At 43.4% G+C, this 26,561-nt stretch overlaps 1 protein-coding gene across 6 annotated transcripts in view; it reads left to right on the plus strand.

Annotated features, from left to right (window-relative positions):
- ZNF532 (zinc finger protein 532) overlaps positions 1-26,561 on the plus strand; it is a 130,273-nt gene that overhangs the window by 34,628 nt on the left and 69,084 nt on the right. For 5 of the 6 annotated variants that reach the window (XM_006139933.3, XM_006139932.3, XM_027768674.1 and 2 more), the window contains one exon: positions 17,236-19,589. In XM_006139933.3, coding sequence (XP_006139995.1) covers positions 17,253-19,589 — 2,337 coding nt within the window. In that variant the 5' untranslated portion in view covers positions 17,236-17,252. The remainder of the gene's footprint in view (positions 1-17,235; positions 19,590-26,561) is intronic. The other variant, XM_027768693.1, reaches the window with a different exon arrangement.

Consider the following 26,561-nt stretch of genomic DNA (forward strand, 5'->3'; position numbering starts at 1 on the left):
AATAACGGATAGACAGAGAAAGAGAGAGAGAAAATGAGAGAACAAGCTGCCAGGTCTAGGACTCAAACCATGGTGATCTGTATGGGAGTCCAACACTTTAAACACTACACCACCTGGTGGCCTGATTTTTATTATTTTTAAAAATTTGACCAGAGAGAGACAGAAAGAAAAAAGTGAAAAAGCAAGATACCAGGTTCAGGACCCGAACTGTGGTCAGCTATGTGGGAGTCTAGGGCCTTAACCACCATGCTACTTGCCAGCCTCCCCCCTCCCCCCAACTTAGTTACTTAGTAAATTAATATTAATTTGACGAGAGAGAGAGAGAGAGGGAGGGAGGAAAGTGAGAAAGCAAGCCACCAGGTCCAAGACTCGAACTATAGTCACCCGGGAGTCCAGCTCCCTTAAGTCCCACGCTACCTGCTGCCCTCCCCTTTCTCTTTTTAACTGTCACTTAGAAAGGGTCTTTTCATCGCAGTGCGGTTGGATAGAAAAGACCTAAAATAGAAAAACACATTTAATCTTTTTGAATATTCATGAAACCTAATTTTGCAATTAAAATAAGTATTTCTGGATAGTCAATCACATAACATTTTCTAACACATAGTAGAATTTGCTGCATCTCACTGTAAACAATTTTGCTACCACAGTAAAAACAGTAATACCCTTAGGGTTGTAATTGGTGAAATACTATTGTGATAGATTTGCGTTTTCATAGGAAAAACCATGAGTGTGTTTTATGCGTTTTTGGAGAAGAGGCTTGAGCAGAGCAAATTTTTTTTAGAGTTATTTATTTAATTTTATTCATTCATTTTATTTTGGCCAGACACAGAGAGAGAGAGAGAGAGAGGGAGGGAGAGAGAGAGGGAGGGAGAGAGAGAGAGAGAGGGAGCGAGACACCAGATCCAGAACTTGACCCGTGGTCGTCAATGTGGGAGTGTCCAGTGCCTTAACCACCATGCCACCTGCTGGTCCTGTGCAGAGCAATTTTTAAGGTTCGTCTACACTGAGGGAAGAGATATAAAGTTAAGATTGTTATTTAACTCTTTAGAATAATGTGTAATTTTTGGTCAAAGAAATGTACATGCATTGAAAAAGGTCAAACAGTACTTTAGTCATGGTGATGCCTGTGGGCAGTCAATTTCAAACGATCTGTTATTGACTTTTTTTTTAAAGAATTATTTTATTTTACTCATCTTCATTATTATTTTTTTTAATTTGATTTCACTGTAGGGCGCGTGCACTCGCCAGACAGACAGAGAGAGACATAGAGACAGAAAGCGAGAAATCACCCCCCAGGGGGGATGGGCAAGCCGCAATCCCTTCTCCTCCATTCTTCTCTCGGGATCTTGGGCATGCACGCACATGCACCTGGCGTGAGTTCGCCACCGGGTCCGGGACACGAACCGCGGTCGACTACGTGGGAGTCCAGCGACATAGCCATTACGCTAACTGCTGGTTCCCTATTTTTTTTAATTTGATGAGAGAGAAAGAGAGAAAGGGAAAGTGAGAAGGCAAGCTACTAGGTCTGGGACTCAAACCATGATCAACCATGTGGGAGTCCAGTGCCTTAACTATCATGCCACTTGCCTGGCCCCCATTTTTAAAAAATAATTATTTTATTTAACTTTATTTATTATTATTATTTGTTTTAATTTGACCAGAGAAAGAGATATTGAAAAAGCAAGCTGCCAGATCTGAAATTTGAACCATGGTCAACCATGTGGGAGTTCAGCGTCTTTAGCCACCTTGCCACCTGCCAGCCCCTTGACTTTATTTCTAAATAATATACTTACACTCCTACACTCGGACTCCTTCATTATAGGTTTTACCTGCTGATGGTGGTCAGGGAATGTCACGTACAGACATTCATAGGAAGGTCACATACAGATCTGGACTATGGAGGTGGGGCGTCACTCGGGCCATATGCCCTTGAGTAACAGATCTAAACCTTCCCTGCCTAATATATAAAACAGGAAAATAATAGCATTAGTAATGGCTCCTAGGCCTACCCTGAGTGTTTGTAGGCCCTGGGGCAAGAGTACAAATGGAGACCAGATGGCTCAATATTTCAAAGCATATTTAAATATTTAAAAGGTGTGTTTAAATATTTAAGAGGTATATACCTTATACCTAAATATTTAAAAGGTTTAATGAAGCTGTATCTAAGGCTGGGCCTCTGTCCAACGAGGGCCTTGCAGCTTTTTCTCTTAGCATTTCTCTCAAGAACTGTGGTCTGCAGGACACACGTGTGTTTGAAGTCTGAAAGACAGTGTGGATCTGCTGGGGCAACCCACAGTGTGAGTTGGTTTGGGATCCAGGACCTCTGGGCTGGATCCTTGAATCCCAGTTGTAATCTAGGCAGCTCAGGCTTCCCTGGGAGCCTGGGAGGGGACAGATTCTCTGCCCAGGATAATTTTCATGTTTCCCTCCACATCTCCATTCTCTGACTCTGGATTTTCAAGTAGGTTGAAGCACCTTCTGAAGCTGCACTCCTGGGCAGAGTAGGGTCAGGGAGCTTGTCCTGCCTCAACACTCGTCTCTGGAAGCCCAGGGCAGAAGCTGTGACCTGCAGCCACATGCCAAATTTCCCCTCACATCTCTCTCCCCTAGCATTCTTGTTGCTCAGTCAGTTTCCAAAATTAAATTAAAACTTTCCTTTGTGACTGAAAAAAGCAACCTGTTTTTATACTTGGGATAAATGGATTGTCCAAAGCAGAGGCTCAGGGAGAAGCCCCTTTTGTCTACAGGCAAAGATCCCAGGCTCCTCTTGATGGCTGGGGAGAAGTCACACCTGCAAGCCCCTCACAGCGGTGCCTGGGACACAGATAATCTGTCCGGTTGCTGCGTAATCGTTGGTGCCAGACTGGACTTTCTCATTTGATGTGCTCTGGGCCTTCAGAGTTAGAGGGTTGCCAGATTTAGCAAACAAACAAAAAGATGCAAGATGTCCAGATAAACAGTAGAGCATACTTACGGAGAGGTCACGTGTCATTTATCTGGCAGACTCAGGTACCCAGGCATTCTGATTTATTATCTGACAGCCCTGTTAAGGTTTTTAATCCAGAGCTGGCTCTTTTTGTTTTAGGGGGTATTTCTGATTTATTTCTTTGATAATATCCTTTTGGCTTTTCTCTTTCTGAAACATTCTCTCAGGTCGGATGTTGGACCAACTAGATCAAACTTTTAATGTTCATATCCTTTTCTCCCCTAATGCCTGTATTTCTTTATTAGTTCTGTTGGAGAAATAGTCTGGTTTTGACTCTATTTTTTTGTCACCTGTTTTATTTCCAGTTATGAATATTTATAATTTCTGAGAATTCCTTCATAACTTCCTGTTCTTTTGTCTCTGAAGACACTGTATGTGTGTTCTTTCTGCTCCTTGCAGTATCTCCATCTTCCTTCTTTTCAATTTATTTTGTTATTTCTTTGTCTCTTGTGTTGGAGGCTCCGTCCTATACTTGGTCTGCTCTGCAGATCCCATTTAGGGAGGAGCTGGGCAGAAGCTGCTGGAAGCACTGCCCCCGTCGGTAGAGCCTGTCCTTGGGGGCTTCCCTGGTTCCTGGAGAAGCTGGACTCTTTGCCACAGGATCCCACATGTCAGCAGCTGGATGCTTTTCACTGGAGCTTTTGTCTCTTAGGAGACTTGTCCCTGCCCCTGCTTAGCAATTACACTTGGCTTTTGGCCTTAGGGGTGGGGGACATGGTAGGCCAGGCTCTGTGTCCTGCTTTCTCTTCCATCACATTGTAGTGACTTCCACGGCTTCGATAACCCAGAGGATTTCCCTCTCCTCCTCCACAGCTGCTCTGAATAGCAGAGCCAGAGGTGGAAGGCCCTGGACCAGCTCCCCTGGCCTGGCCCTGGCCCCGTCCCCATCACAGCCCCACTGAATTTCCTCCTGCTATCCTTGGGGCCTCCTTTGCTGATTCTGAGGCCCGAACACCTCAGGAGTTCCTAGGCCTGGATGTCCTTCACCTCTTTGCTACTTCTTTCTGCAGGATCTTGGCTGTAACTTCTCCCCGGCTGAGTCAGCTGCCACTCCCATCCTCTTCCTCCTCCCCAGACTGTATTGATGGCTTACCTTGGCTTTGATTCTGTCCTGTCTGCCTTGTCCTTCTGCGCATATTTCTGTAATGGTTACTGAGAGATAATTCATATACTGTGCGATTCACCCATGTAACGCATGCATTTTGATAGACCTTAGCATGTTCAGAGAGTTGTGTAACCATCACCACTCTTAATTTTAGGACATTTTCATCATCCCCAAAAGTTACCCTCTACCTTTTAGGTATCACTCTCCCTTTTCTCCCAAAGCTTCAGTCCTAAGCAATCATTCATCTACACTCTATCTCTGTATTTGTCTATTTATTATGTCTTTTTACTTTATTTTATTTTATTTTTTGAGAGAAGAGATTTTTGCTATAGGGTGTGTGTACCTGCTGGAGACACAGAAAGTGAGAAACTCCCACCCTCCAGGGGTATGGCCATACCACAATCCCTTCTCAATTCTCCTTAATTTTGGGCACGCATGCACATGTGCACGGCATGAGTTTCAAGCTGCTAGGTCCAGGACTCGAACTGTAGTCAGCTATGTGGGAGTTCAGTGATGTAACCATTATGCCATCTATTGTTCCCTATCCATTTATATCTTTTAAGAATATTTTAATACTGTCTTGTAGGATTTCAGGAGTGAAGGGAAAGAAATTCATGAATTCAGTCAGTAGTGTTTTGTTGACCATGCTTGCATGTATAGAATATTAAAATACAAAACCCATCCTGCCTGTTCCTCTATGTCTGTCTTCAGAATATTGACTCAAGTAACCCTGGCAGAGATGGGAATTTTCCTCCATTCCTCTTTTTCTCTTTGCCTTCTTACTCCTTTGTTTAATGGCTTTTTCTGGGATTCTGAAAAAAAAATTTTTTTTCAAGTTGGGAATCACCAGGCTCACACTAGTCTTGCCTCCTGGCAGTTTTCAGGCCTGGTCGTGCAGAGGCGTTGACTTTGGGACCAGGAAGATGAACCTTTAAGCCAGGCCCCTGCAATGTCTTCAGGGTGGAGGAAGTGGGGGCCGTGTGTTATGCAGAGTAGGCAGGACTTTGAATCTCTTAATGGATCTTTTGATCAGGCATTTACTGGTTAGTCCAGACCTGCTTGCTGGAGAGCATTTCTGCAGGCGGTTTTACAGAGTGGAATGTCCAGCTCTGACTGAGTAGTCTGGGGGGATGCACAGGCATACATGACAACCCCCATTAGAACTTGTGATATGCATGCTGGTGAGTGGGCTCATAGTTATGTGGCCTTAATGATGGTGGTCTTGAGTGGGTCCTGAACTTTTCTCATTGGGCTGCTCCTGGGAAGCCTACCCCTCATCTTTTCTGGACCTCTAAGGTTTCGATTACACACCTGCCCCCATGCCTCAACCCCTAGAGTCTGCCTGACTAGTGGCTGGTTGAAGCCAGTGGGCTTCTGCTGCTCCCATCTTGGGCTGTCACTGTGCTTGCTCTGAAAAAGGTGTAGCCACTCAGTCTTTCAGACAACTGGGTGGCTGGGATGGACGCCTTTGTGGTGGGGTGAGAACTTCCCCATTTGCTCTCTGTCTTGTCTTGAAGCTCAGTCTCTCTGCACCTGTTCTTCTGTAGCTTCTCTGAGAATTTTGTCTTGGGATATAGAGTCAACTTCTAGATTGGGGTTCCTGGCCAGGTGGGTTATGCTGAAGGCCTCATATTGTGTGCTTTTTTCACCCATCACATTGTGGCTGCTCGGCTGCTGCTGGGTGCTCAGCCGCGTCTAATCTGTGAGTCTGGGTGGTACAGTCCTGTCGCCATTGTGACAGTGTCATGGGGACGGATGGGTCAAGCAGGGTCTGGCAGGGAGCGGAGCAATCACAACTCCAGTGTAGTTAGGAAGGCTCACATCTCAAAATCAGAACAGGTCTTAGGAGAGTCAGAGAGAAATAACTGAGATGTTTTGTTTTGTAGTTGAGGAAATCACGCATTCTTTTCCATTTCTGAACTCCAGGTGACCCTTCTAATAACTGATACCTAGAGCGGGGTTGGAGGGTCATCTGCATTGGGGGAAAGCCATGCATTTGGGAGAAAATGATACAGAGGACCTAGTGCCACCATCCAGAAGTATCCAGGAATCTTCCTCCTCATGTTTTTCCTCCAGTCAAACCTTTATCACCCCAAAACTTAATTCACTTTCTCTTCTCAAAAACAATTCAGCTTTCCTTTTCCCCCGTGTCCTTACTAGAACAAATAGAGAAAGGAAGAAGATAGCATTTTAACATCCATGTGTTTGGCATTTTCCCTGTGTTGTTTTCTTTTATATGATAAAAATATTGTATACACATTTATCAGTTTATTATATTATGTGCATCCAACAGTAGCTGGGGTGTGGTGGTGATCGTTATTAGTTCCCACTTGAGGATGAGGATGTTCAGGCTCTTCCAGTGAAGCTGAAGAATGGGTTCTTCATACTTGGCTATTGGAGATTTGTCTATTGGGGGCAAGGTGGGGGCATTCAAAGCAAAGGAGTAGCATGAGCTAAAGAGAGGTGGGTTTTCAATATGCATGCAGAACCGCACAGGGAATGTCAGGTCATTGGTGCAAGACCAAGGAGTATGGTGTTCAATGGAACCGATTCAAAGGATTTTTACTAGTGATTGATAGATGACGTTTTAGAAAGACAGTTCTGTCAGTTGTGAATGAGAAGTTGGAGAAATGGAGAACAAGATACTCCTCTGGGTGTGAAAGGAGATGGTCCAGAGCTAGAGTAGTAGTGAAAGGGGCCATAAAGAGGATGCAGTAAAATCCATTGCCGAGGCATTAGACAGGACTCGGTGAGAGAGGAGTTGGAGGCAGGGTCCATAGATTGAGAAAATAATGGTGTCCAAAGAGGGGAGTCAGATTTCAAAGAACAGATGGTGAACTCAGTTTGAGCGATTTGAACTGATTGTGCAAATCTGGTAATAAAAACCCGTATACCCTTACCTGGGTATCTCAAAAATGAAAATTATATCTGAACTTCTCTAAATGAAGTGACTATCGTATGGTGTAGATGAATGAACATAATAAAAAAAATCAGATGTATAGTCTAAATCTTAGAGAATGTGTGTTTATAAATTTCCACTTACTGGTTTTTAATGAATTTTCAGCCTTCTTTACAGACAGTTCAGCTAATTGTTTTATTACTCTATGTCCTTACTGAGTAGAGAAAGGAAGAAGATAGCATTTTAACATCCATGTGTTTGGCATTTTCCCTGTGTTGTTTTCTTTTATATGATAAAAATATTGTATACACATTTATCAGTTTATTATATTATGTGCATCCAACAGTAGCTGGGGTGTGGTGGTGATCGTTATTAGTTCCCACTTGAGGATGAGGATGTTCAGGCTCTTCCAGTGAAGCTGAAGAATGGGTTCTTCATACTTGGCTATTGGAGATTTGTCTATTGGGGGCAAGGTGGGGGCATTCAAAGCAAAGGAGTAGCATGAGCTAAAGAGAGGTGGGTTTTCAATATGCATGCAGAACCGCACAGGGAATGTCAGGTCATTGGTGCAAGACCAAGGAGTATGGTGTTCAATGGAACCGATTCAAAGGATTTTTACTAGTGATTGATAGATGACGTTTTAGAAAGACAGTTCTGTCAGTTGTGAATGAGAAGTTGGAGAAATGGAGAACAAGATACTCCTCTGGGTGTGAAAGGAGATGGTCCAGAGCTAGAGTAGTAGTGAAAGGGGCCATAAAGAGGATGCAGTAAAATCCATTGCCGAGGCATTAGACAGGACTCGGTGAGAGAGGAGTTGGAGGCAGGGTCCATAGATTGAGAAAATAATGGTGTCCAAAGAGGGGAGTCAGATTTCAAAGAACAGATGGTGAACTCAGTTTGAGCGATTTGAACTGATTGTGCAAATCTGGTAATAAAAACCCGTATACCCTTACCTGGGTATCTCAAAAATGAAAATTATATCTGAACTTCTCTAAATGAAGTGACTATCGTATGGTGTAGATGAATGAACATAATAAAAAAAATCAGATGTATAGTCTAAATCTTAGAGAATGTGTGTTTATAAATTTCCACTTACTGGTTTTTAATGAATTTTCAGCCTTCTTTACAGACAGTTCAGCTAATTGTTTTATTACTCTATGTCCTTACTGAGTAATAGTAGGTGGTGCAGCATTTTTGTGTTTATTGTTTTGTATCTTCCTCATATAAAAATTAAATGTGTATGGCTAAGCTAGTGTTACGTGTATTCTTTTTGTTGTTGGCTAGGGGCATGTGTGCTTTCCAGGGTCAGAGAGAGAGAGGGGAGAAGGCACCCCTCATTGGGAATGGTTATGCTGCAATCCCTTCTTTTCTGTATCTCCCTCCTTTCAGGATTTTTGATGTGCACATACATGTGCCCGACATGTTTCTCAAGGCACTGGGTCTGAGACTGGACCTAAACCATTGGCCATGTGCGATCTGGGTGCCTAACCACCATGGTAGAGTATTGGCCCATATTATGTGTATTTTAAGTGTTTTTATTCTTTTATTCTTTTTTTTAATTGCCAGAGAGGGCATGTGCTTGCAAGAAAGAGACAGAGAAATAGAAAATATCCCCCAGTAGGGTGTGGTTGCGCCACAATCCCTTCTTCCTTTCTCCATTCTTTCGGGATTTTGGGGAAGTAAACACACATGTGCTTCTGGCATTTTTTTTGCCAAAGAATTATTTATTTAATTCCATTTGTTGGAATTGTTATTATTATTATTAATAATTTGACCAGAAAGAAAGAGAGAGAGAAAGGGAAAGGGAGAAAGCAAGTTGCTAGGTCTGGGACTTGAACTGTGGTTGGCCATGTGGGAATCTAGCACCTTTAACTACCACGCCATCTGCTGGCCCCACTCTTGGCATGTTTTTACAGCCACCTGACTGGGATTCAGTGGTTAGTGTTGTGGGATCCCACTTCCTTAACCACTTGAATAGGGGGTCATTCCCCCACCCAGTCCCGTTCTTTCTGCAAAACAAATATGTATACCTTGCTGTATTTTCCTGAGTATGGACCATTAATATAATTACATTGTCTTTGTGATATATGTGGATTTTAGTATTGCTTTAATATTTGATTGGGAAATTATGCTGCATATGTTAGGTCATGACGTATGTCATGACTTTCCCAGCAATTCAGTAGTTTATTTAAGAGGAAGCAGTAGGGGGGCTGGAAGGTGGCATGGGGGTTAAGGTGCTAGACTTCCATGTGGCTGGCCACAATAAGTCCTGGACCTGGCAGCTTGCTTTCTTACTTTCCTTCTCTCTCTCTGCCTCTTTCTGGTCAAATTAAAAATAATAATAAATACAGGGACCAGCAGCTGGCGTAATGGCAATGTTGCTGTACTCCCATGTGGTTGACCGCAGTTCAAGTCCCATACCTGCTGGCTTAAACTCACGCCAGGAGCATGAGTGCGTGCCTAAGATCCTGAGAGGAGAAAGGAGGTGAAAGTATTGCGGTATGGCCATTCCCCCTGGGGGATGATTTCTCCCTTTTTGCCTCTTTCTGGTGAGCGCGTGCGCCCTATAGCAAAAACCTCTCCAAAATAATAATAATAATAATTACAATTAAAATAACAATTCTTCAAAAAAAGGAGAAGCAGTAGTTCCCCCCCCCCTTTTTTTCCCATAGGGAGCATGCACTCTCTGGAGAGGGGGTAGTAATGAGAAATCACCCCTTGGGGGGATGACCATGCAGCTGTCCCTTTTCTTCCATTCTCCACTTGGGATTTTGGGTATGCATGCGCACATGCCTGGCATAATTTTCAATCCACCATGTCTGAAATGGAACTGCAGCTAGCCATGGGGGAGTCCAGCTGCCTTACCCACCACGCTACCTACTGGCCCCCCCATTTATTTTTAGTAGGTTGTTTTTTATATATTAGGTAGTAAGTGATCCAGTTGCCTATCATTGGTAAGAAAGGTAAACCCAGTAAATCATCGATTAGCTCTGTTCTCCAGACCGGGGTTGGCTTTAGTCGTGGCAGATTATCTCAGTCTTTTCTGAGTGCATAAAGCATGGAGAATGTAGACTTTTGCACACTCTCTCTGATAGACTTTGGTTAAAATGTTGCTAAGTCATTTTGATTTAGTCACTGACTGACCTTGAGACAGCAGATTGGTAAGATAAAATAGAAAATCAATTTCTGTATATATAGAGCTGTTATTTAAATATTTTAGAAATTTATATTGCCTTTTGCCAGCATTCTTTGAAAATGAAAGGATTGCAGTACAGTATACAACTTCTCATCTCCACTCCGCATTTTCACACTCTATTGTTCTCTTAACTGTTTATTATCTTCAGCTCACTCACTTAATTAAAAAAGAAAAGAACAACGAAAGTCCATGCTTTATTTAGATTCCTTTCATTTTTAGCACATGTCCTTTTCTTTTTCCAAGATGACATCCCGGCTATCACATTACGTCCAGTCATCTTCTCCTTAGGCTTGGCTGTGACAGATTCTCAGACTTGCTTTGTTTCTAATAACCTTGACATTAAAAAAAAATTATTTTACTTGACTTTATTTTAATTTGACCAGAGAGGGCCAGAGTAAGAGAAAGAGAGGAAGAGGGGGAGGGAGGAAGGGAGGGAGGGAGGGAGGGAGGGAGAGGGAGAAAGCAAGGCAGAGTGAGAAACCAAGCCACCAGGTCCAAGAATCAAACTGCAGTTGGCCACGTGGGAGTCCAGCGCCCTTAAACACCACGCCACCTGCCAGCCCCAACCTTGACAGTTTTTTTAAAAAATGCCAGAGGGGGACATGCCTAGGTGGAGAAAGGGGCAGTAGGATAGTGGGAGCTGGAAACTGGCCATATAGCCTAGCAGTTAAGGGAGTCAGATCCTACATGGTTGACTACACAGTTCGAATCCTGCCCCATGTGTGTGCATGCCCCAAGTCCTGGCAGGATAAAGACATGGTAGAGAAGGGATTGTGGCGTCACCATGCCCTGTCACGGGATGCTTTCTCCCTCTCACTTTCTGTTTACCCCCCTCTTTCTCTATGTTGCTCTCTCACAAGTACATGCATTCTCTGGCTAATAAAGAACAATGGCCAAACCAGCACCTCCCTACTGGGAGGTACGTTCTCCTTTTACTTACTCTGTATGTGTGTGTGAGAGAGGAGGAAGTACCCCAGCCCCTTCTCCCAGGAGTCCTGGCAATCCTTTTTCTTCTGATCCTCTGTCCCACCAGAGTCTTGGGTTCCTGTGCCCAGAATATCCTTGAAGCTACCGGGAACAAGATTCAAACCTTGGTCAGCCATGTGGGATCTGGCTCCTTGCGTACAGTGATTAACCACTGTGCTACAGGGTCAGCCCCACCATGACCTTGGCAGTTTTGTGGCATGCTGGTCAGGGATTTTATAGAATGTCATATCATTGGGATTTGTTCTAGATTTCTCTTGTGGTTAAGCTGGAGTGAGGAGTTTCTGGGGGAAGATCTCAGAGGTAGAGTGCCATGTTCATCATATCAATGGCACATTGACAGGTTTCTTCACTGTCAAGGTACTCTTTTTTCCTCCTTTTTCATACGGTATTCTTGGCAAGAAAATCACTTAGAGAGTGTGAGGAGTTCTTCACCTCCATATAGGTGTAGCAACTACATAAATTATTTGGAATTCTGCATAGAAGATTTGTTCACCTTTTTCCAGTTATTTACTTACTAAATAATTTATATTAGTATGGACTCACAGGTATTTATTTTATGCTTGGATTATAATCCAGTACTGCTTTATTTTGTCACTCAGTTTGTTCCAGTGTTTTATTGGCTCCTATGTTTTTTCGACATATCCCATCAATGTTTTTTTTATTTGAGGAGCAGGGTGGGATCAAGCACATTCTTTATGGCACTACAAGATACTCAAAGTTGGGACCAGCAGTTAGCATAATGGCTATGTCGCTGGACTCCCACGTAGTTGACCGCGGTTTGAGTCTCAGACCCGGTGGCTTGGACTCATGCCGGGCGCGTGTGCATGCGTGCCCAAGATCCCAAGAGGAGAATGGAGGAGAAGGAATTGCGGTGTGGCCATCCCTCCTGGGGGCTGATTTCTTGCTTTCTGTCTCTCTGTCTCTCTCTGTCTTTCTGGCGAGCGCATGCGCCCTATAGCAAAAAACCTCTCCAAAAAAAAAAAAAAAAGATACTCAAAGTTTATTTGGTGCATTTTCCTGCCCAGTCTCAAAATCAGCCCCTTCTCCCAGGAGCTCTGGCTCATTTTAGTGGAGGATAATGTTCAGATAGAGGATCTCAGCACAAGGTGTCTTCCTCATGTGGTCGTCCTCAGGCATCTGTGTTTCTCATACCGCGTTTTCTTCTTTATTTTTCTCTTAAGATCGCCCAGCTTTTATAGCTGCCAGATTTTTATAAAACCACACTTATACAAAATTATTACTTGTCTAAGGAATTAACTTTATGTGGTCTGAATTCTAGTTTTGGCATTTTGTAGGAATCTGGCTATAAAGATTGAATTCGGGTTGATGTTATTTTTAGTCTGTGATTTGTGTGTTTTATTACAGTTTCCAGGAGTTTTACTGATTCACAAAACTTAAGGGAGATAGTTAAAAGCTCATTAAAATTTGAGCATTTTTAATAAAAAAAGTTTATTTATTTGTTCTGTATGTGTGTGTGAGAGAGGAGAAATCACCCCAGTATGATCCCAAGGCTGCAGTCAACCCCGAGTCTCAGCCAGCCCTGTATCGTGAGCGTGTGCATGCCCAGTGAACTCAGAGATGCCCCCGATACACTCGACCTGCTCTTTGGTGGAGGTTTGCTGTGTAGAACATTCATGTTTTACTGCCCAGCCACTGTACGGTCCTGAGCATTGGGTTTTATTAAGGCAGAATAAATAGATGAAATAAGATGGCCTTGGGAACCAGTCCTTTACATTTACTATTCCTGGTATAAGATGCAGTTTACATTGCAGAGAATGCAAAGGCTGTGAGAGAGTTTTCTGAAGGAAGTTAATTAATGTGTAGGCAGGGCCAGCAGGCGGCGTAGTGGTTGAGGTTTGGATTCCCACATGGACCATTGCAGTTTGAGTCCCAGACCTGGTGACTTGCTTTCTCACTCTTTCTCTTTTCTTTCTCTCTGGTGAACTAAAAAATAATAAATAAATCTTAACCCCCCCAAAAAAGACACGGGCAATTAGAACAGTATAAAGTACACACCTCTAGGATGTACTCTGTTCCCTGTGTTTGTTCTTTATAGGGAACTTTTTTTTTTTTAAATTATTTTTGACATAGGGCATGTGTGCTTGCTAGAGAGAGACAGAGAGAAAAAATGAGAAATCCTCCCTCAGAGGGGTTGGCCACACTACAGTCTCTTCTCTGTTCTCCTCTTTGGATTTTGGAAACACACACACACACACACACACACACACACACACACACGTGATTTTTAAGCCATAGGGTCTGGGACTTGAACTGTGGAATCAGCCATGTAGGGTCCAGTACCTTAACTACCACACCACCTGCTAGCCCAGAAAACCTTTCTGAAAATCACTTTCTTACAGCTTTTTTTCTTCATTATTTTTTTATTTATTTATTTATTTTAGTTTGCTATAAGGAATGGGTACTAGCCAGAGCAAAAGAAAGAGAGAAAGGAAGTGAGAAATCACCTCTCAGGAGGTTAGAATTGTAGCAGAAGGTCTGGAGAAAGAAAGATTTCTTTTGTCCCTCCCTCTGTCCCTCCCTCTTGTGTCTCTTTTTGTCCATCTTTGGTTGAAGAGGCCTAACATGGAGAGCCTTGAAACTCTAAAGCTGGAAAAGTGATTGCTTTGGAGGAAGAGCTGAGGTGTGCATGGTGGTGTCGAGGGAAAAACAGAATCTGAACTTAGACAGGAAGGGAAACCAATCTCTGTGTTTCCTTGAAGATGTATACAAACTAAGGATGTTAGATTCATGTTCTATGAGGAACGATTCGGTTGGAAACACTGCATAATACAGATGTATGTCCTAAGAACATTTTATCTCGGAAGGAAAGGTAAGGATTAAAAACATGTGGTAGATCCATTAATCCGTTTTATTATTTCTTCAGAACTTCAGTGGAATAAAAAAGGACACCGTGAAGGGAGGGCTACACTGGAAAATAGTGATAGGCAGGCCTAGAAGAGGTTCACAGACCTTGTATTTTACAGTGGTTTTATAGGATGTTTGTATAAGCCTGTCAGGGTGGTCAGTAGTCTTTGTTTTTCCTTAAATAGGACCATTATGGGGGCTAGCCTGTGGCATGGTGGTTTAGGTGCTAGACTCCTACATGGCCTACCATGATTTGAACCCCAGACCTGGCGGCTTGAAAATCATGCTTCTAGCACATGTGTGTACATGCCCAAAATCCTGAGAGGAGAATGGAGGAGGGATTGTGGTGTGACCATCCCCCCCTGTGGATGATTTCTCACTGTCTTTCTCTGTCTCTCTAGGGAGTGTATGTGCCCTATGGCAAAAAACCTAATACATAATGAGTAAATAAATATGACAGTTATAATTTAAATTTTACTATTTGTCATTAAGGGAAGTGTTAGTTTCTCCCTTTAAATGGGGTAAATGGGGAACCTGATGTGTTTGCACTTATCAGGTTAACTACTACACGCTTATTTTGGAGACAGAAAAGTGGCTGGACTTAGGCGTATAGCTTTCCGTTTAGGGATAAGTTTTAGTTAGGGTTCAGTGGTTGAGTCTTTTGCAGTGGTACATTGGGAAACCAATAGTTTTTTTATTTCAAAGAAGGGAGAGTTTATTTTATTGGATAGTTTTTTTGTTACAAAGTATAAGAAATATGTTTAGGGGGAATAGAGTTTTCTCTTGACTTGGCAGCTTTTGGTTTCTGTAAACAAAGATTAAATAGCTTTCTATAATTTTAAGAAGCTTTGGTCGGGAAGGAAATGTTTTGTCTGTCTTTGTCAAGGAATGAAGTGATCATGTGACAGACTTGAGGTCTTTCAATTTCCTTTTTCAGTAAACAAGCTTAGCATTTTTTCACTCAGATATTTTCTGTATCTTAGAGTGAGAGGATGTTATACATAGAGAATAAATGTTATTAGTAAGTTATAGGTTATTTATATAGAGTTTAGCTTTAAATTAAAAGACTATTAGTACCTTTGAAGGAAGATACATTTTTATTAGGGTTTAAATGAAATAAGAGACATTGCCACAATCCCTAAAGCTAATTCTGTTTGTAAGTTAAACTACTGAGGAAAAGGGAAGCAAAACTGAGATTGTTCTAGATTACTTTCTTCCCCTCTGGTGTTCTCTCTTAAGAAAGGTCCTGAGATTTATTTTTGTAATGTTTTTAAGCAAAAGACTCTACTTTTAAGGTAGTAGTACTTAGGAATTGAGATGAAAACTGAAGGAAACTTTCAGACTTAAACATTTCTCTTTGTACTCAATATAACTGAGAAATCAAGTGGGAGTAAAACTTTTTTTTTTTCCTCCCCTCCAAGTGGAACATTTACATTTGCCTTCCAGAATGTGGGAAGGGAAAGGATAATAGGACAATGTAATTGTGGGAATGAAAAACCAGAAAAGAAGTGTAAAGTTACAGCGAGCAGTATTTATTACATTAATTATATAACCCCAGAGAGGAGAGTCCACCTGCCACAGTGATCGTGGGTTTCAGATGACAAAATGTGCTTTCAATTGCCTTCTGCACGCAGGCTTTTCAAAAAATGTCCATCCAGCTTATAGTCAGGCTTCCTTCAAGTAAACTGGGACATTGACTAATGCTTTTCAAACCACGGACAATTCACTCTTAACTCTTCAGAGTATCCCACTGTTTTACCTCTGGACTCACTCGTTTTCTCCTGGTGAAGAATGTAACTCTTGGGTGGACCAGAAGGCTAGGGGATCAGGGTGTTTCTGGATGGCCATGAGAAAGTTGTTCCTGCATCAGGAGTATCTCCTCAACCCCTTTTAGATTTACAGGCTAGAAGGATCTTCTCTGGGACTAACTCTTGTAGCTGGGCAGATAGGCAAGGACATAGGTAGTCTAGTGGCAGCACGCTAATGCTGGCTAAAGATTTAGCACTGCTGCTCTCTGTGTGTGTACACACCCACTCATGCATGCACGTGCACCTGTGTGTGTATCAAGCAGGTTCCTGTTAGGTACAATGAGAAGACAGTAAGAATTACATAGTAATTGTCCAAGTATTCATTCATAAGATACCTGCTGATTGCACTGCTGATCTGAACTCCAGTAGAGTTTTGTTTTATCATTCCTTGTGGTTGCATGTCCCTGGGCTACCATCCACTGAGCATTTGAATTCTCTCTTAAGTTCTTTTTGTTTCCGAACTGACTGCCTTCTGGGGTGAATGATGTGAAGCTGTACCATGTCTTTTGCTCACCAATGTCATAAAGAGAGGGCAAGTGACCTAAATCCATGTAGCTGTAAAGACAGGACAGAAGGACTTAGGCAGAACTCAGCTGCCACTGTGGACTTACAGAGTCTGGGCCTCAGGTTTGGATAAGCAGTGGCATTAAGAGTCTGCCTTTCAGGCTCTTTAAGTCCTGATGAAGGAGAGAGGGTGGTTTATGATTCTGCATCTTCAGTTTTCTAAAACAACGATCTACAAACTTACATCAACTCTGCTTAAGAAGGATCACAGAGATGCTTTGCCAATGGCAGCTTTACAGTGAACATCAGTTTACAAAAGCAATATGACACTTGAAAGTGGTTACATCCAGGGATTATTCTAGAGTGGGTGGGTTCTTAAGTACATATAATACCTGACAGGTGGACTTTTAATTTTGCAGCTTAAATGTTCAGTTTCATTTAAAAAGTATCACAGTCACAAACTTTCTTACTTGGTATGACTTCTCAAAGATGCGTATTTTCACATAAGTATCTTTGGAAATGTTAGTGTTTTCTTTCTATGCACCTTTTGTCTTGAGGTAGTTTGATACTGGAGGTTGTGTTCTTCTTTGCCTACACTGGCAAGCACCCATCCAAGAGACTAGTAGCTGTGGTGTTTTCTCTAGGTAAAGTAAATCATATAGAGAAATGTACATGTGACTTCTTTACTGCCGTGTTAACTGAGATATCTGTGACTAGAAGGTGATTTATTCTCCAGTTCCTATCGAACCGTAAGCAATTATTTCACCCTCAGTAGTAGTTCTTTTTGACCATCATCACTGGGTTAGGGTAAATTCTGTAGTGAAATTTATCTCATCATTATAAAATGTTAATTGCTATTGGTATTTTCTTCTGTTCACTTAACAGAGCATCTGATCAAATTCATGACCATGGGGGATATGAAGACCCCGGACTTTGATGACCTCCTGGCAGCATTTGACATCCCAGATATGGTCGATCCTAAAGCAGCTATAGAGTCTGGACATGATGACCATGAAGGCCACATCAAGCAGAATGCACACGTGGACGACGACTCCCACACGCCATCATCTTCCGACGTCGGTGTCAGTGTTATTGTTAAGAATGTTCGGAACATTGATTCTTCTGAGGGCGTGGAGAAAGATGGCCACAATCCCACAGGCAATGGCTTACATAATGGGTTCCTCACCACGTCTTCTCTTGATAGCTACGGCAAAGATGGAGTGAAGTCTGTGAAAGGAGATGTGCCTACCTCAGAGGTGACTCTAAAAGACTCAGCCTTCAGCCAGTTTAGCCCTATCTCAAGTGCTGAAGAGTTTGACGATGATGAGAAAATAGAGGTGGATGATCCGCCCGACAAAGAGGATGTGCGTTCGAGTTTTAGGTCGAATGTGTTGGCAGGGTCAGTTCCCCAGCATGACTATGATAAACTGAAGGCCCTTGGGGAGAACTCAAGCAAAACTGGAATCTCTACGTCAGGCAGTATAGATAAAAACAAAGTTAAGAGAGAAACAGAAACAAATTCTATAAATCTGAGTGTTTATGAACCTTTTAAAGTCAGAAAAGCAGAGGAAAAGTTGAAGGAAAACTCTGAAAAGGTGCTTGAAAACAGGGTCCTTGACGGCAAGCTGAGCTCTGAGAAAAATGACACCAGCCTCTCCGGCGTTGTGCCATCAAAGACAAAGTCATCCTCCAAGCTGTCATCATGCATAGCCGCAATTGCGGCTCTCAGCGCTAAGAAGGCGGCATCAGACTCCTGCAAAGACCCAGTAGCCAACTCAAGGGAATCCTCTCCATTACCAAAAGAAGTGAATGACAGTCCGAGGGCCACTGACAAGTCTCCCGAATCCCAGAGCCTCATTGATGGGACAAAGAAAGCATCCCTAAAGCAACCGGATAGTCCCCGGAGCGTTTCAAGTGAGAGCAGTAAGGGGTCCCCATCCTCCCCAGCCGGGTCCACACCAGCAATTCCCAAAGTCCGCATAAAAACCATCAAGACGTCTTCCGGGGAAATCAAGAGAACGGTGACAAGGGTATTGCCAGAAGTGGATCTTGACTCTGGGAAGAAACCTTCTGAACAGACGGCATCTGTGATGGCTTCTGTGACATCCCTTCTGTCCTCGCCAGCGTCGGCCGCTGTCCTCTCCTCACCCCCCAGGGCACCTCTCCAGTCTGCGGTTGTTACCAACGCAGTTTCCCCTGCAGAATTGACCCCCAAACAGGTCACTATCAAGCCTGTGGCTACTGCTTTCCTCCCAGTGTCTGCCGTAAAGACGGCGGGATCTCAAGTCATTAACTTGAAGCTTGCTAACAACACGACGGTGAAAGCCACGGTTATCTCTGCTGCCTCTGTTCAGAGCGCTAGCAGCGCCATCATTAAAGCCGCCAATGCCATCCAACAGCAAACCGTTGTGGTGCCGGCATCCAGCCTGGCCAACGCCAAACTTGTGCCAAAGACTGTGCACCTTGCCAACCTTAACCTTCTGCCTCAGGGTGCCCAGGCCACCTCTGAACTCCGCCAAGTGCTAACCAAACCTCAGCAACAAATAAAACAGGCAATAATCAATGCAGCCGCCTCACAGCCACCCAAAAAGGTGTCCCGAGTCCAAGTGGTGTCGTCCTTGCAGAGTTCTGTGGTGGAAGCTTTCAACAAGGTGCTGAGCAGTGTCAATCCAGTCCCAGTTTACATCCCAAACCTCAGTCCTCCCGCCAATGCAGGGATCACGTTACCGACGCGTGGGTACAAGTGCTTGGAGTGTGGGGACTCCTTTGCCCTCGAAAAGAGCCTGACCCAGCACTATGACCGACGTAGTGTGCGCATCGAAGTAACGTGCAACCATTGTACAAAGAACCTCGTTTTTTACAACAAGTGCAGCCTCCTTTCCCATGCCCGGGGGCATAAGGAGAAAGGAGTGGTAATGCAATGCTCCCACTTAATCTTAAAGCCAGTCCCAGCAGATCAGATGATAGTTTCTCCGTCAAGCAATACTTCCGCTGCTTCTTCCACTCTTCAGAGCTCTGTGGGAGCTGGCACACACACTGTAACAAAAATTCAGTCTGGCATAACTGGGACAGTCATATCAGCCCCTTCAAGCACACCCATCACCCCAGCTATGCCCCTAGATGAAGACCCCTCCAAACTCTGTAGACATAGTCTAAAGTGTTTGGAATGTAACGAAGTCTTCCAGGACGAGACGTCGCTTGCTACACACTTCCAGCAGGCCGCAGATACGAGTGGACAAGTAGGGTATCATTTACATTTTGGTGTTTCAGCGCTGAGTCTAGACATGAGTGCTTGAGAAGATGCCCTTGATTTTAGGGTGGGGGCTCAGTTAACTGGAAGAGAGAGAGAGAGAGAGTGTGTGTGTGTGTGTGTGTGTGTACTTGCAGGCACATATGCATGTAAGCAGGCATGAAAGAAAGGATTGTTTTCTTAGAGTAGAATGTTGAATCATGAATCTTATTTTAAAATTTGCTATAAGGTGTATGCGCTTGCTGGAGAGAAACAAAAGAGGAGAGAGAGGAAAGTAAGCAAGCACCCTGTGGGGGTATGGCCACATTGCAGTCACTTCTCCTCTCGTAATTTTGGGCATGCACACAAATGCACCCAGCATGCTTTTTCGAGCCACTGGGTATAGGACTCGAATTGCAGTCAGCCATGAGGGAGCCAGGCACCTTAATCACCATGCCACCAGCTGACCCCCATGAGTCTTATTTTTAAAAAGCAGTATTCTTTTAAAAGGTGATTCTTACAGCCAGATGTAAACTGTATATACCATTTCTTGAGTTACGGTCCAGTAGTTTTAGGTAATTGATCATGGGATTTAGGTTGGAAGTCTAATTAATAGTGTCATCTCATCGTATGAAGTGTTCAGGTCAGACTGTATCACCAGTGTCTGAGTTATGAGTGACAATTTTGAGATTTAAATATGACTACTGTTGTTTGTAATATGGCAGTGTCTTTTATAGTTACACATATTAGTACCCACTTTCATGACATGTCTTCGTAAGGTGATGGTCCAAAAGTTAGGCTAAAAGTGACAAACACGTTTCCACCTAATTAGAGTATCTTTGTGTACATTTGTAGCTGTTGTGGTAGTGAACTACAGATTGATGCTGATGAAAAACATTTACAATGGGCCTCAACCTTTTATCGCTTCTCATTTGCTACTCTCCGTGAGGCAATGTTTACAGATATGTTTAACAGATATAGGACACCTTTTATTTACTTATTCATTTAAACTTTTAGATTTTTGCCATAGGACATGTGCACTTGCTGGAGAGAGAGAGAGAGACATAGGGAGGGAAAGTAAGAAATTCATCCCCAGGGTCTTGGCCATGCCATAGTCCCTTCTCCATTCTCCTCTCAGGATTTTGGGCACGTATGCAAACACACCTGGTATAATTTTTAAGTCATCTGGTCTGGGACTTGAACTATGGTCAGACTTGTGGGAGTCCTGTGCTTTAAATGCCATGCCGCCCTGCTGGCCCCAATGCCTTTTATTTTTAAAGTATCTGTCGTGTCAAATGAAATAAATCCAAGCTAGAACACTGGTGAAATCCAGCATGCTTCTTTGAGCTCATGGCCCCAGGCTCTGAAACTTCTTTATGAAGATCCAGTGGTAAACTAGTCTTTTCTATTTTTTTCCTCCAATATTTTGTGAATTAGGTGGTTTATACCATGGTTCAGAAATCTGCTACTATCTTGGTGAGCAGTTCCTCCAGGGCAACTACTAAGTTAAGTACTTTTAGGATTTTGAGTTTAAGAAACAAAATTTTTTTCCGCAGACTTTTTGGTTCAGTGGAAGTGGAAGTCATGAAGGGTTTGAAAACATTCTTGCAGGTTTGGATATCATGTACTTTGTTGGCTCTGACAGTGAAACATCTAATTAAGAAGGCAGTGATTGCTGTAGATCTTTTTTTATTTTTAAAGAGTTATTTTATTGAACTTTAGTTAATTAATTTTAATTTTATCAGGGAGAAACAGAGTGAGAGAGAGGAAGAAAATGAGAAAGCAAGTCTTGAGGTCCAGGACTTGATTTGTGGTTGGCAATGTAGGAGTCCAGCGCTCTTAATCACCACACCATCTGCTGGCCTCTGCTGTAGTTCTTTATTTGTTGTTGTTGTTTTTTGTTTGTTTGTTTGTTTAGGTTTTTGCCATAGCGCATGTGTGCTTGCTGGAGAGAGACAGAAGGAAAGTGAGAAATCATCCCCCGGGGGGGATGGCCACTCTGGAATTCTTCTCCATTCCCCCTTAGGGATTTTGGGCATGTACTTACTGTGCCTGGCACATTTCAGGCCACCAGGTTTGGGACTTGAACTGTGGTTGGTAATGTGGGAATCCTAGGCCTTCACCACCGTGCCACTTGCTGGGCCCTGCAGTGGCTCTTCTAATGTATTGTAGTGATAATGCTCAGGCTTCCTCTGTTGGGGTACTGTCTTGTCTTGTCACCACATCACCAAAAGGGTAATGTTTCTTTTCATCTTTATAAATAATGCAGTAAAATTAAAAAAAAAAAAAGCCAAGAAGCCGTATCTTCGGATCTGTTAGTCCTGTGGTCTCGTGTCTGTGTGTCAGGGGGACTGCTGGCTCAGGAGGGCTCTCACCACCCTGGGTGGCAGTTTCCATGACTGGCTAATGTGCTTTGCAGCTGGCATTTTGAGCCACCCTCAGTTGTGTCTGTCTTCCAGATGGCTTCTTCCCTAGGAATGAAGAAGGACTGGGGCCTAGAGGTAGGAATTTCCTTTCTTCCCTGTATTTTCCCAGTGTTTGTCGGTCAGCCTTTTAGGCTTAGCAGTCAAAGGGAGGTCAAATAGAAGTGAAGCTCTTTCCCCAGGGGGAGGTGAAAATCTCTTGTCGCGTGCATGGTTGCTTTGCCATCATTTTGTATTTTGCTGGAGTGAGTATAATGTGCAGGTCACCTGTTTTTCCAGAATCCCAAGGGATGAGTCATGGTAGACTATACTTTAACTGGAAGGCCCGATATACACTGAGCAAAATGTATACCTCTGATTCTATTTCCTTCCCCCAGTTTTGCCTACCTAAGCTATCCACTCAGCTCACCTCAGACGATCATTTATATTTGGTGAGCATGCCCCACATCATGCTCCCTTCCTTGTCCTCCTTTCCCTTCTGTTCATGGAATCATCATCCACAGTTTTCATTCTTCTCAGACTCAGCCAGGTGCTTTTCACTGAGACCTAGGAGGGGAGTCTGGTTCCTACCTGGCAGCCCCAGCTGCTCTGAGTGGGGGCTGCTGCTGCTTCCGTATTCGTTTAACCCAACCTTGAGTCTCTCCCAAGGTGGCTATTGCCCAGCTTCCAAATGTAGTGGCAGCTTGGTTGGTCAGAGATCTCCCCCTTTGCTGTCACCTGTGTGGTTTTGCATACATGCAGTAGTGGGAGGCAGGAGCTGCAGTAAGACATGATAGAGAGAGAGGAGAACATACTCTTCCTTTCATCTTTCCAGTTTGCTGGTCACATGACCAGTTGACTAGTTGCATTTGTGAACTTAAATTCAATAGAGAAAAAAAATCCACCTGTGAAAATCATTTCCTCTTGGAGGCACTTAGGTGTCTTGGAACACTCGAAATATGTCTTCTCACGGAATTTAGAAGTTGAACCAGCAGCCCCCAAGTACCAAAGTATTTTGTTGGGTCCTTTCTTTGCCCTGTTGCCCACTGCATTCTCCGTATCTAAAACTTTGACTTTCCATTTGCCTGTGGACATCTGAGCATAACCACTGGTGGACTAAGAAACAGTAGACTGCCCACGTTTGTGACACCTTTCCCTGGCCTCACAGCCTGGCCTGTCCTTCCCAGAGGAGGAATCCGTGTAGTGCGTTGTAAACCCTGTGTCCACAAAGTTTGATTTTCCTGAGATCTGCCCTGGGGTCTGCACTTTAGTCTTTGGGAATCATCCACAGTGGCTTCCTGAACTGACCCTGCTGCCACTGTTAAAATCCTATAGGTTCGAAGAGTGTGACCTTGCGATTCCTAGCTTGACCAGTGGGTCTACTCCTCACTCATTCATCGCCTTGCAGCTTTTGAGTTTACTGGGCCTGGAGAAGGGGCCAAGGCAGTAGGGATACCCCTCCCTTCTTTATTTTGAGATAATTCTAGGTTCCTTTAAGAAATAATGCAGAGCAGTCCTGTGTACCCATCATCCAGCTCCCCCCAAGAGTAATCTCTCCCAAAATAATAGAGCAGTATTACGACTTGGACATAGTAATGTAGATGCAGTCATTCCCATCACCACAAGCTTCTCTCCTGCTGCGCTCCTACAGCCTTCCCCACTGCGTCCTTAACTCCTAGCACCCCTCATTGCGTTTCCATTTCTGTACTTTTGTCATTTCAGTAATGTTACGTGATAACGTCGTACGGTAGTTTATAATCCTTTGGAATTGAGACTTGCATTTAGCGTAATTTCCTGGAGAGGCATTCAGATGGTTCTGTCAGTAGTTTTACTTACTCCTTTTCACTGCTGACTAGTACTCCCCTCTTATGGTTGCACCACAGTTCGTTTAACCAATTACTTGTTGAAGGATATGTGCATTATTTCTAGTTTGAGAGCTGTTACGAATATAGCTGCTACAGACGTTTGTGTATAGGTGTTTTTGTCAATGTCAGTTTATTTCTCTGGGATAAATATCTATGAGTGTTCATTGCTGGATTATATTGTGGTTGCATATTTATATTTTAAAACTGTTTCCAGAGTGGCTATACCATTTTATATTTCCAGGAGCAGCACATGAGGGGTCCAGTTCTCCGCATCCTTGTCAGCGTTGGGTAGTGTTACCATTTAAAATTTTATTTTCACTATTGTGGTAGGTGTATGTTAGTATTTCATCGTGGCTGTGTGTTTTCCTAATGGCCAATGATGTTGAACATCTTCTCATAGATTTATTTGATGTTCACATGTTCTTTTTGGTAAAATATCTTATTATATTTTTTGCCTATTTTTAATTAGTTTTTAAAAATATTTAAAAAAATTTTTGTTATAAAGTGTGTGTGTTTGCCAACGAGAGAGAAAAAGAGAGAGAGAAAGTGAGAAATCACCCCTCCCAGGAGGGATGGTCATGCTGCAGTCCCTTCTCCTCCATTCTCTTTTCAGGATTTTTGAACACATACATGTACTCAGCATAATTTTCAAGCTGCCAGGTCTGGGACTTGAACTTCATAGTTGGCCATGTGGGATCCAGCACCTTATCCTGCCTTAGTTTTTTTTTTTTTTTGAGAGGTTTTTGGTATAGGGCATGTGCACTCGCCAGAAAGACAGAGACAGACATAGAAAGTGAGAAATCACCCCCCCGGGGGGGTGGTGATGGATGGCCACACCGCAATCCCTTCTCTTCCATTCTCCTCTCAGGATTTTGGGCATGCATGCACACGTACCCGGTGTGAGTTTAAGCCACTGGGTCTGGGACTCGAACGGCGGGCAACTAAATGGAGTCCAGTGACATAGCCATTACGCCAATTGCTGGTGCTAGATTTCTTTTTTTAATGTTGACCCTAGATTTCTTTTTATAACGTTGATGTTCTTGATGAGTGTAGATGTTAGTTCTTTGTTGAATATGTGGTTACAAATCTTTCCTACAAGTCTGTAGCTTATCATTTATCTTCTTAACATTTCTTCACTGAAGCAGAAGTTTTTAGTTTTGATGAAGTCCCAGTTACTAGTCTTCACTCTGGCTCTTGTTTTGTTTTGGACTAAGAACTCTTTGCCTTGCCCTAGAGCCTAAAGATTTTTATCTGTGTTTTCTTTCTAGAGGTTTTGTGATTTTTTTGTTTACTTTTAAGTCTGTGATTTATTTGTAGTTAACTTTCACATTATGCTAACTGCTGGTCCCAGGAGTTAACTTTTGCATAAGACAGGTGGAAGATAAAGGAAGATAAAGGTTCTTTTTTTGTTGTATTTTTTTGGATTTTTGCTGTAGGGCGCTTGTGCTCACTAGAGAGAGATAGAGAGACAGAAAGACAGAAAGCGAGAAAATCCCCCACTCCCTAGGGGGAATGGCCACTCTGCAGTCCCTTCTCCTCCATTCTTTTCTAGGGATTCTGGGCACTCATGTACACATGCCCAGTGTTGACTGTTAAGACACCAGGTCCTGGACTCAAAACAGTTGATTATGTGGGAGTCTAGTGCTATAACCGTTACGCTATCCACTGGTCCCAGAGGTTCATGTGTTTTGTGATTCGCTTCAACCACTTTCTTCAGCACCATTTACTGGAAATGTTCTCACCTCCAGTGACCTGCTTTTGTCAGATACCAGTCGAGCACACCAGCGCAGGGCTATTTCTGGATTCTTTATTCTGTTCGTTGGTCTGCATGTCTGGCCCGCCACCCTTCACAGTCATGACTGTAATGTCTCTAAGTTTGGGAAGTCGATGCTCCGACTTCATCTTTTTAAACATGGTTTTAACTATTCTAGTCTTTATCTATAAACTGTAGAATAGTCTTGTCTATAGCTACAGAAGAATCTTGTGGCATTTTGATAGGAATGATGTTACACTTACTTGTCAGTTTGGGGGAGAAGTGGTATGTGTTTTGAACAGATTATCAGTTCCCCAAGTTTCTTCTCCAAACCTGGAAAGGGATCTTGTCCCATGATTGTGCTTGCTCCTCTCCTTCTGCCATCTGCCCATGGTGGTTAGCCTCTGAGACTCAGGATCCAGGTTAGGGAGGCATTTGCTGAGCTCTGCTTTGCCAGGCACCTTTGCTCCCTGTGTCCCTAGGAAGATCTGTACAGAAGTCATCCTTGTCACAGGGAATGGAGTGCTGCCTCCTTATGACCTGACCTTCTGCTCCCTGCTCAGCACCACCCAGCACAGGTTTGGTAAGAGCTGGGTTGGAATATAAAGTGTAGCTTCTGGCCTCTTTGACCTGACTCCCATTCCCCAAGCCCAAATCCGAGTGTGTGACTTTGTCACCCTGGAATGTGCTATGGTCCAGGGACCTGAGCAGCATGCTTACACTGAGGTTAGACCCCCGCCTGTGGCTGCTCACCTACGGGGAGGCGGCTGAGGCAGAGGCCCAGGGCCCAAAGACCTTGGTGGATTATTCTATGACGTAGAAGCAAGTAGTGCAATGAAAACAGAGTTCATGGGCACTTGACTTTTTCTTTTAGAGAGATTTTTGCTATAGGGTGTGTGCACCTGCTGGAGAGACAGAGAGAGAAAGAAAAAGTGAGAAGTTGTCCCTCCCCCCATTGGGAG

This window comes from Tupaia chinensis, unplaced genomic scaffold (genome assembly GCF_000334495.1).
Source record: "Tupaia chinensis unplaced genomic scaffold, TupChi_1.0 Scaffold000012_1, whole genome shotgun sequence".
NCBI classification, from domain to species: Eukaryota; Metazoa; Chordata; class Mammalia; order Scandentia; family Tupaiidae; genus Tupaia; species Tupaia belangeri.